We start from the raw sequence: 11,358 nt of genomic DNA on the forward strand, positions 1-11,358 counted from the left end.
TTTCTGTAATTCCATTTTTCTGCACTTAGTTTGATCAGAGATGTTGCAGGTTTTATACTATTTACAGACGTCGATCGAGTGGCTGAACAAAATAGTCACCTACTGACTCGTCAAACGTTTACATACACTTGACACAGGTATCATCACTCCCTTGCGTTTCTAGTTATTTCTACGGATTTTGATTATATCCGGATTTAGCCATTCCATTAGCACTTATGGTGTGTTTAGAGTTATTTTCTTTTTTGTGTGTTTTATTTGAATCATGTGTGCAATGTTTCTTTTCTATTCCGATCACACAGATAAAACCTGAGTCGTAGAAATAACTAGTAAGAGTAATGTTATATATCCTTTTAGAGCGGATGTAAATATTTGACCACAAAATTATCCCTGTTGTGCACCAAAGATGACATTTTTGTTTTGTTTTCAAACTTAACAGAGCACTGATTTAGCTCATTGTCAGCGTTTGTATTTTGCCCTTCCTACTCAAAATTTATTAAACTAGGTGCATTCATTGTCAAAAAAACATGCACGATTAGCCATCCCATTTTAAATGAATTGTCTGTCAATTCTCATTAGTGGCATGCAATGAGCTAAGTAAACAAACAACAACAACAAAAAATATTTTTGGGAGTGTTACATGGGGCAATTAAACTTATTTTTAGGCATATTCATCTAACTTTTTAAATATTGAATTAATGTATAACATGTAAAACATCTTTTGATCATTTCTATCGTATCTTATGCTGACCCTGCCCATCTGTCAAATTTTTAAAGTCAATGTGGCCCCCGGGCCCAAAAGTTTGCCCACCCCTGCTCTATACTCGTGTCTCTCTCGATATGTAACTCTCTTGAGCAGGAGGGGTGGTAGCGATGCGGAAGTTTGGATCGTGACGCCAGAAGAAAAGCGTAGAAGAAGAAGCTCCTCAGGGAAGTGTAGCAGGCTAGCTAACTAACACTCAAGCGAGTGAGGTTGTATTACCATTACCGGGGATTCAACAACTTTTCAGGAGAAGCACGCCATCTGGTTTTAAGATAGCACAATGGCCACCGGTAAGAATATAATTTTACCCGTCACTGAAGTTCGGATTGATTTGACTTCTGCGAATACCAGTTGAAAATTAGCTAAATAACGTATTGTTGCCTGCTTACATCGAGGCCTGCGGTGGGGTCCGTCTAGTTTTTGGATCTGTCATTTTGAATAGATCAATTACATAGGTTAAAATTAAACTTATTTTGCGAGTTTTAATTTCAATCCTTACATTCGTAAGTTAAATTTAATGAACGTACTTGAGGAGTCGTTATTTTTGTACCCTTATAACCAAGTCAATAAAGCAAGCCAGGCAATGGTCGCCACCTAACTTGGCCGAGTTACCCGATGGGTATGAATGTCTCTTTGTTTATAGCTACCGTTGTCTTTCGTTTCAAGTGAGCTCGTAAGATCGGGCTGATAGGCCTACAATACACATACGCAATGTCCGATATCAGCTGACAAATTCGGTGAAGCGTAATCATTTTTTTTTATTTTTATTGTTCATTTTATGCAAGTACGTTCTTGTTGATCCAAGGTTTAGTCATAGCCAGGTTTGACCGCCATTTTCACGCGTGAAGGCGTGTTCAGGCATGTGCCACTGTTGCACTTGAAATTCGAGATTACTTTACATTACAAGATCATTTACTCTTCTACATTTTAATATGAACTGACCAAATTTAGCCCTGTGCCTCATATATGCCTTTTCTTTCAGATTCGGGTTACGGTGGCTCACAGAAGTAAGTTTGCGCATGCCATTTATTTATTCCTTTAAACCTTTAGGGTCCGACCCTATTCTCAGTTTTTGCATGCCCTTGATGTTTCCTTTTACATTTAAGAGAACAACGAGTTTATTATGACCTGTTTTGGTCCCTTTATTTTGGGACAATATCACCTGCATATCTGAACTGTTTATTACTTCTGCAGGACCAAATATATCAACTTTTTGGGCCTTTTAAAGAAAAACATCCAATGTGTTATATTGATATGTCTACAACCAAACCTGCTCGTTCCACTCTTAAAGTTTTGATATTTATTCAATGTTCAACTATGAACATTCAACTAGGCAAAATAAGACCGAATGGTTTTCAATTTGCTAATTTAACCGAAACGGCAATTATGCTCGTTGGCGTTTTTGACACTCGTTCATAATATGGTCACAGCATGTTCCATGCAGTTCAAAAAGAGTCCCAAAGAAAACTGTGCAGCTGGGTACAGTGTTGTAATAGTAGAATGTATTTTATATTTTCAAGTACGCTTGCAAACACACTCCAAATATAAATTCACCAAATTCCATGCAGACTCCAACTCGCTAATACTAGTTTTCCTCACTTGTAACAATCGGCATTTCTGGTTTTATTTCCGAAAGGAATCATGGGATATGTATATCTCCGTTCTAAAAAAATAGATCAACATTTTGACAAACAACTGATTCATGCTGGGTTTATTTACGAGTGCAATAAGCATCAAATTGTATTGTGTCCCGTTTTACTTGGGGAGCATAATAACATAGGTGAACCATTAGGACGTTGGTGAGGTAATGACAAAGTAATGGAGCTTGAAATAAATATATTCCGGATACTTAGACCTCACGAGGCTGATGTAGTAGATTTGCTACACCTAAATTCACAAAGATTTGGCCTCGTGTTAAGGAAAATAATTAAATTCTTGAGGTCGCTAATTTGCCTCTCATGCTTGTCTTCCAGTTACAATTATGGCGGTCAGCAGAGTGGCCAGGTAAGTTCTGCTTTCACCCACTGGTTAGTTGGTATGCATTTAAAATTGTTTTTAATTTGTCCTTGTGTTTGTTTCATTAGAGCTATGGTCAAGGCCAAGGAAATGGAGCAAGCAGTTATGGTGGTGGACAAGGTTATGGTAGTTATGGGGGTCAACAATCTGGAGCACAAGGTATTGTAATGTGTTGGATACGGGAACTGGATCGCTCTGCTCAAGGCTGAATGATGGTGAAGAGTGGATTTAAAAAATAAATCTGATTTGTTTTATGTTAGAGGGATATGGCCAGTCTCAAGGAAGCTATGGGCAGCAACAGTCCTATGATAACTATGGACAGGAATCGTCTAGGTAAGCCTACAACTTATTAGTTTGACTATTTGCAGGCCTTCAAAAAACTCTTGTGAGGCAATAAAAAGGGCCCATTTGTCTCGTGGTACAGCGAAAAATCATATGGACAGCAGAGTTCATATGGGGGTCAAGGGCAAAGTGGAGAAAGCTATGGTCAACAAGGATCGTACGGAGGCCAGGGACAAAGTGGCGGGAGTGGAAGCGGAAGTGGTGGTGGAAGCGGGAGCAGTTACGGAAGATGGAGTGATGGTAAGCGGAGCGCCTCGTGTCAGCACCGTAGGGCAGTCTTTCCCAACCATTTTTGAGCCGCAGAAAAATGTTTACATTACAAATATCTCTAGGCACACCTCTAGCTGAAACTGGCATCCATACTTAGAATGTAGTCATTCTCATCAAAGTTTTATCAACAGGAATCAAAGAAACTTTTCCATAAAGTAGTTCTGTACAATTTTTCACACCAGCCTTCATTGCCAAAAGTTGTCTGGCCCCCGAACAACCTCTGGTTCTTGTGATATAAAAAAAATAAGTAATCAACTGGTTTTATTATCGTAATTTTCTGACTTTTTCCTCCCAACATTTTGCCACTCTTAATATAAGAAAAAGGTTTTGTGGTCACGTTGTTTACGTTGAACAGTTGATCCCAGTGAAACCAAACAATTTCCAGTTCACGTTCCCATAAAAATAAGCAACAACAGTTTTACTCTCAGAATATTACAATGTATGCAATCTTGGCACGTAATTTCCTGCGGCACACTTGAGCATCCCTCATTGCACAGTGGTTGGAAACACTGCCATAGAACATTGGTTTTGGTTCTCATCTGTCTTTCTCGAAATGTTTCAGCTGAAAGTGGTGGACAGGGTGGCAGGTTTGGCCGTGACCAAGGAGACCGGTCAGAAGGAGGAGGCGGCGGTTACAGAGGCCGTGGTCGCGGCGGCTATGACCGAGGCGGTTACGATCGCAGCAGTGGCTATGACCGTGGTGGAAGAGGCGGACATCCTGGTATGGGGTAAGTTGCACAGTGCCACTACCCCTAAGGTACTTTTATGTTTCGTAACATGCCACACAACATCCATCAAACTACAAGCAAACTGCATGCATGACATGAGGCCTAAAACTTGTTTCTTATTTATTTTTAAAATAGTCTTGTATACAGGTGTTAATGCCAGCTCTGTTCCGCTGCTTACACAACCTGAATTTCTTTCGTAATGCAATCAGAACCAAGAAAAGTGTAAATAGACCCATAATGTGGAGTTCCTTGGTCGCAGCATGTTATATTCTGGCAGTTTTATGCCTTTCGTCACCTCACTGTCATTTGCGTGACAACCACTAGAAAAGAAATTAGAAGTATTTAAATACAAATTTGGTAACTTGCAGTAAAATGTGTAGGTTTCATTGTGCTCCTTTTGTATTCATCAATACCCTAGGTAAGGTAGAATGGCTACTCCACATTCATAATGGCTGATATATTTAAACTGCCTTTTGGAAAATGGGAGGGGGTTGTCGTCATGGGAGTGTGTATGGTAAAACGATGTAGTCAGTCTTGTAGCTTTACATAGAGGTTTTGTCAACATGGAGTTTCCCCATCATGCCTGACAATCAATGGAGTATTGCACACTCTTCAATTTAAATTTAAGCAAATGCTTTTGCGGGTGAGAAGTCGGGTACTTTAGCTCGGTGGTCCTCAACCATTCCCGGGCTGACGGGGAGACCTAAAATTTATTTTTTGTAGGGACGTGGCATAATAGGCTTTAGAAACCTGCCTTTTCGAGAGCGCTCTATTCTGATATTCCTGCTGAATGAACGTCTCGTGTCGTTTGACTTGTTTCTCTATCTTCAGAGACTGCCATCAATTACTGATCTGTTTTTGTCCAATTATGCTAACAATAAGTGGAACATCATTTATAGACGTTTTGGCGACACGACACGTTAGAACATGGCATTTTATAACAACAGTAAATACAATGTGCAAACTAAAAATGAGTAAGAGTTAACACATTGCAACTACATTCGGTTAAATTATATATATATTTTTGTTTTATTCATTTCTTTTTCCATTCCTTTTTTTCATTTCGTCACTATATGTCCCAAAGGTTGGGGACCACTGCTTTACGTAGCTTATGATGAAGTTCTGGAGCCTATCCCAGCTGTCCACCGCCCTCTGGCCCGGAAACAGCTGGGATTGGCTCCAGCACCCCCCGTGACCTTATTGAGACATAAAGCGGTTCAGAAAATGAGTTGAGAAGGCATATGAAAACCGCCAAATTAATATTTTGCATCATACGTAAAGCCGTTTTTCTTTGCATGAGCCTTCTAGTACATGATAGCCGTAGGCATGGGCCGATAGCAGTTTCTCAAAGTATGGTAACTATAAGCTGATAAATATCACTGTATCAAAATGGTAGCTCAAAAATGAGGTCCTTTTTTCTTCCCCATTAGAAATTTTACCTTTTATTTTTGACAATATAATTGTTATATGACAAGGTCTAACCCTTTATAGGATTTATGAATTTAAAGACTTGCAATTCATGCAAAATGGATTGGAGGCCTAGAGCATTAATGTCATTGAAACATGGGTGCTTACAGTTAGTCCCATTTTGATTGGATTTGACATCTATTGTTATCAGTGCCATGCAATGACTTAATAGTATTCAATATATCGTATATAAATACCCATTTTTTAAACAAAAAAATGGGAAGAAATTAAGTAATTTTTTTCTGATTGCTTGTATATTCATTTTTTAGAATAATACCGTTTTTTCCCAACCATTTTATTTATTTTCATTTCCTCATAAAAGGATTGAATACAATGTAAAATGTGTAAAAATCATGGCTCTTTATTCTGTCATATTCAGTTAGTTTATTATAGTTGCGAAAATATATTACCCAGAATACTCACTTGCCCTTTAAAGGGTATAGGAAAATTAACAAATATTAAAAATCCACAAATTCACATTTATCAGTGAATTACTTTTCAGGACAAAAGTGAGTTACTTTTGTGTTTCTTCGGCGCTTCTTGATACCCGTGGATGCCGTGTTGGTTGTCTGATTTCCAGATTAAAAACATCGATCTATAATTAAAGCATCTGCTTTGCTATGGATATAGTTTGGTCCTATTCGCCAATCTGCAACCTGGCTCGGACAGTTTAACGCTTTGGCACCGGGAAGTCCAGTTTGGTGGTGGCCCATTGTAATTGTCAGTGTGCAGATTTCCAAAATGTCCCATCGGGTGTCAGTGATTTCTGAACTCTTTAAATCTCCAAACTTCATACGTTATCGGCACATGCCTAGACAGCCGTTTTCGTGGTTCCCCTTTCTCAAGCTTTTGAGAGAACAGTCAGAATTTAAGCGAGCTTTCAGCTAATAGACATGTGAAATATGAAAATCCATATACAAGGATATCATTCTTCTTTTGTAAGCCCAATTGTGTCACGTGGAGGGAAAAAAATACCAGAAAACCAGCTGCTGCGAGATTTGGGTAAATCAGAATGCACGGCCAAAGGGGAGCATTACCATTCCAATTAACCGAAACATTTCAAGGTTCCGTTGAATCTAGAAAGGAAGTGTTTGAAAACACTTTGGTCTTTCCGTGTTCTGAGCATCATGTAGCTTTTGAACAAGGGACTCAAGCCGAAACACTGCGGTTAGACCTGGAGCGACGTCATCAGCTGCTTCGCATTCAACAGGTTTCATTCAACTATTGTATGTTTGACAATGGCCAACATGTTTGTTCTGTTAACATGGATCTACATTTTATACTACAGGTGTTGACAGTGATTGAACTATAACAAGGACCTCATTTAACGGATGTCAAAACCGCACTCACTGGAAGATTACGTATCAAGCCTTTCTCACCAATTTGGCCACACTAAAACACAAATTTGCCCTACTTTGATATTTCACTAGTCTTATTTTTTTCTTAATTTTTTTGAATGGAAACCGTCAACACATTGGTTAAACCTATGACCAAATGACGTGTGATAACTATCACACTTCAGTCAATTCACTTGTCTGCCTGAGTCAGAACTACCTAGTTATTTTTCAACTGACAATTCTCAAAGACCAGCAATCCTTGTGCGAGACATTTCCACCATAGTCACACACACTGGCAAGCATGCAAGTGCATACTGGTGGGATGTAGGGGGAGCTTTGAGCTCTCAGTTGGGACAAAGGAAAAGCCATCATATCTCCAATTTTTCCTCTGCAGAGGTGGTGACCGTGGTGGCTTCAAAAATTTCGGTGGTAAGTGACGAGCATCAGAACTGTGTCGGTGGGGGAGGAAAAAAAAACAACTTGAGTTAGCACAGAAGGAAAAAGTGGGGATAAATCAACTGATTGCCAACAATTTCGAGCTCAGAATGCAAGGGATCCTACTTATTCGGATTTCTCTTTAGTCTACGGTAACAGACATGGGGCCTGAGATGTAGTAAAATAATGGTAATGGTTGCATGAAGACAAGGATTTGTGTATTTACATGGCAGGTGGTCCCTGGATGAAGAGCCAAACTAGAATTGGAAAAAGTTGTTGGTATACCTATATAATAAAAAATGGCTGTTCTTGCGGAAAAGGTGACTGAGTCCTTGGTATGAAAACCTCTAAGAAATGTAAATCTGGACTACTAAATTTCTATACATTACTCCTCTATATACTTCTGCTAGGGTGTGATTTCTTTAGCTGTAGTTAGATTGCAGGTGTTAAAGATCCCTTGCTCATGGTATCTTCCTCCTCTTACCTGTTTTTCAGGCTCTCGAGACTTCGGCTCAAGGGATGACTCAGGTAAATATCAAACTGCTTCGTTTTCTGAGTTCTCTGTTCACCTAGAAAACATGCCAAGCCCGGAAATAGCGAATCCTGCCTTTTTTTTAAACTATGTTGCTAGTTTTAAAACAACCCAATTGTAACATTTCTATTCCCAGCACAAATCCTACTGATTGTCAAAACAGTCGTATATCAAATTGAGTACTCTGTTATTCACGGACAGATTAAAAATACATTTAGTAATTGTATTTTAAGGATGTGGATTCATCAATCCCTTTATTTTATTTTTTTGTCTCAGGGCTGATTACTTTGATTGTGGATGTACTCATTTTTTTAGTTTCAGAGGGAGCTGGGTCATTTTAGTCAATTTTGAACTTTCTTCTGCACAACAGGTGGTCGGGGGGGGGGTGACTGTCGTATGCCCAGTACAACTAGTGCGCTTCGGACCATATCACCAGACATTTGAAATTTGTTTATAAATTTTATGCTTTTTTTTCTAGCTTTGTTTTAGCATGGTTTGGGGTGGTAAGAGACTCCTGGTGTTTTGCTGGATTTACAAAACACTGGGGGGACCCTTGCTATTAAATTCTCTGTATTGAATGCATTGACTTGAAAATGCTTGTTTATGAAATAATTTGTCTAAATGCATTGTCTTTCACAGCTGGAGGAGATCAGGACAACTCTGACAACAACACAATATTTGTCCAAGGCCTGTCTGAGGAGGCTACAGTTCAGGAAGTGGGCGACTTCTTCAAGCAAATTGGCATAATTAAGGTATGTAGTCATTTAATTGGAAAAGATTGTATGCACAGGATTCAATCTTATGCAACTCATTGAGGTACATAATTGTGATCCCTCTGAACTTGATCAGCAGTGGAGAGCTATATGTCAGGATACACACTGGCGCACCAAACTTCAAATGTTAAACTTTTGCATTCCTAGGTGAATAAGAAGACTGGTCAGCTAATGATCAACCTGTATTCTGACAAAGCCACCGGTCGGCCAAAGGGCGAGGCTACAGTGTCCTTTGACGACCCACCCTCTGCCAAAGCTGCTATTGACTGGTTTGATGGTAATGCCCCTCACTAAAAAAAAAAACAAAAACAAAAAACAGTTCACTAATAGTCATTCACCGTCTTCTTACTGAATCTGTTTATTCTCGCAGGCAAAGAGTTCAATGGCAAACCCATCAAAGTGTCATTTGCCACCCGCAGAGCTGAGTTTACCCAGCGTGGCGGAGGACGGGGAGGCGGAAGAGGTTGGGAAAGGTAGTTGGAAAAATTCCTGCATCACCCTTACACTGTATTTCTTTCTCAGGTTTCAGAGGTCGTGGTGGTGGAGGTGGTGGCGGCGGAGGTCCCAACTTTGACATGAAGGGTGGAGACTGGCCTTGCCCCAATAGGTTTGTCTACGACGAAACAGAATGTTGACATTTGATACTCGTCTGTTTTACTCAAATCATCCTTTCTCCTGAAATGTCTGCAGCTCGTGCGGCAACATGAATTTTGCAAGGCGGCAAGAGTGTAACAAGTGTGGTGCCCCTAAACCGGGAGACGCGGGAGGATTTGGAGGTACTGCCTTTTTGCCTTCAAATAATATCCTGGCATGCCATATGCTCACATGTAAAATATTTAATCACGTTTCAGACCGCGGAGGCAGAGGTGGTTACGGTGGCGACAGAGGAGGTGGATATCGCAGCCGTGGAGGATTCCGTGGTTCAGACCGGGGTGGTTATGGTGGTGACCGTGGTGGCTACGGAGGGGGAGGATACAAAATGGGAGGAAGGTTCGTATTAGTTTTGCTTCAGAAAGTCATCTGCTCTTTTAAAAAAAATACCTGTGACCACACTGTAAAATTAGTGTCTGTCGGAAGTTTCCAAAAATGAAAAATGAAACTTTCACCAGGTGAAAGGTTTTAATTTTTGAAAAGTAGTGTTTAAGAACCCCAATTTTTAAAAGCTACTCCACCAAAATTTCAGAAATGAGGAAAAATGGCATAAAAATGATAAATTCTTCAGCATTTTTATCAATATTTGGATAGGCTATCAATACTTTTCTGAGTATCGCTCTTAAAATGATTCACTTATGCTAACTTTGCACCCATTTTTATTTCACTTGTGTGAGCGTACTGACGATGGTCAAATCAATGGGAATGGCTGTTGGTTTGAATTTGATCAATCTTTACACTTTAAGTTGTAACTTTAAAATGAAATCACTTGTATCATTATTTCATAGCTGTAATCCACAATACCTTCGTTTCTGTTGAACATTTTTTTCTGAGATGCAGAGACACAACTTTTAGTTTCTCAGGAAATAAAATAGTGCTACAAAATGGATATGTTTGGCAATATAATATTCTTTGCTCAATATGCGGTGTTGAGGGTCACTTATTTGAAACTAAAGTTAGTCAATATTGCTTGTTTTGCCAAAATACTGTGCGTGGTTGTGTATTTTGAGCTTACTTTGCCAGCATTAGCGTCATTGACTTAACTTTAGAATACAGTCATACCTCTACTTACAAAATTTATTTGGCCCAGACCTTTTTCGGAACTCGAAAATTTCATAAGTAGAGGTGTAACCTGAAAATGTTGTACTTAACGGCATTTGTAAGTAGAGGTATGAGTGAAGACTCATTGTTTTTTGTTTTGGTATGTTAAAGCGTAGAATAGGAATAATCTGTTCAAATTGAACACAGTTACAATAATGATGTTGATTCTTTTATTTTGATGAAAATTGGGTGAGTGTGGCATAGGCAGTGATTAAAACGAGTTTTAAGCAGCCAAATGTATACAGATTGATTGTTTTAAGAGATTTTTTTCACCAGTTGCAATTTATTTTTTCCAGAGGTGACCGGAGGGATGACCGGAGAGAGCGGCCATATTAAATTGGTGGCAGACAAGACAGCGCTTCAGCGTCAGTTTGCCATAGAGAAAGCTTTTGTCAAAGTCTAGGCATTTTGACACCATGCCCCTTTTTTCATAGACTGCAGCGAGTCATGAATATTGTTCCATCTATGTGAGGCAGTTTTTACTATGACAAGGACTTGTTGGCTGTGACATGTGCGCGGAAGAATTGTTTTATTTCTTTGTACATCTTTTAATTTTTCTGTCCGATTGTAGATGCAGATGTGTGGTAGACTCCATACCATTGTTTTGTATGAACGAAATAAAATGTTTTACTTTTGTTTTCTCTCCCCTCAACAAATATTAAACTGTGATCTTTCTTTTTGAGATGTGTGCTTAAATAACTTGAATGGAGGGAAAATTGGGTGTCAAACTAAGATTGCACTAATTTATTTATTTATTTTTGGCCAATAATGGCTATAAATGTTATTTTCCCATCTTCACTTAAAATCAGATTGGACTTTTTGCCCTATCAATTATACTTAATGTCCATTCCCATTCACTCATCCCTGTTTAAATTAAGAAATGGTCAGCGGTATAACTGGGATTCTGGCAACAAGTTTAATCTTTGCTATGTATACAACATTAAAC

At 39.1% G+C, this 11,358-nt stretch overlaps 1 protein-coding gene across 2 annotated transcripts; it reads left to right on the forward strand.

The window, feature by feature from the left end:
* The first annotated feature begins 887 nt into the window (after window positions 1-887).
* taf15 (TAF15 RNA polymerase II, TATA box binding protein (TBP)-associated factor) lies at window positions 888-11,094 on the forward strand. Of its 2 annotated transcripts, XM_077723404.1 has the most exons (16): window positions 888-1,050; window positions 1,743-1,767; window positions 2,734-2,764; window positions 2,845-2,935; window positions 3,037-3,109; window positions 3,201-3,358; window positions 3,951-4,116; window positions 7,315-7,349; window positions 7,851-7,883; window positions 8,527-8,639; window positions 8,808-8,937; window positions 9,031-9,123; window positions 9,183-9,267; window positions 9,351-9,436; window positions 9,512-9,650; window positions 10,709-11,094. In XM_077723404.1, exons 1-16 carry the CDS (start codon window positions 1,041-1,043, stop codon window positions 10,746-10,748), a joined length of 1,308 nt encoding a protein of 435 aa, XP_077579530.1. In that variant the 5' UTR covers window positions 888-1,040; the 3' UTR covers window positions 10,749-11,094. The 2 variants fall into 2 exon arrangements, with proteins under 2 accessions (XP_077579530.1, XP_077579531.1); XM_077723405.1 differs by lacking the exon at window positions 7,315-7,349 and having other exon boundaries at window positions 896-1,050.
* The last annotated feature ends 264 nt before the right edge of the window (window positions 11,095-11,358 follow it).

Source organism: Stigmatopora nigra, chromosome 8 (assembly GCF_051989575.1).
Source record: "Stigmatopora nigra isolate UIUO_SnigA chromosome 8, RoL_Snig_1.1, whole genome shotgun sequence".
Lineage (NCBI taxonomy): Eukaryota > Metazoa > Chordata > Actinopteri > Syngnathiformes > Syngnathidae > Stigmatopora > Stigmatopora nigra.

What these genes read in the sequence shown, in the direction of transcription:
- taf15 (XM_077723404.1), top strand. An exon ending in TATGGACAGGAATCGTCTAG is followed by an intron (nt 3,110 to 3,200) that starts GTAAGCCTACAA and finishes CTCGTGGTACAG; the next exon opens with CGAAAAATCATATGGACAGC. An exon ending in TGGCTTCAAAAATTTCGGTG is followed by an intron (nt 7,350 to 7,850) that starts GTAAGTGACGAG and finishes CCTGTTTTTCAG; the next exon opens with GCTCTCGAGACTTCGGCTCA.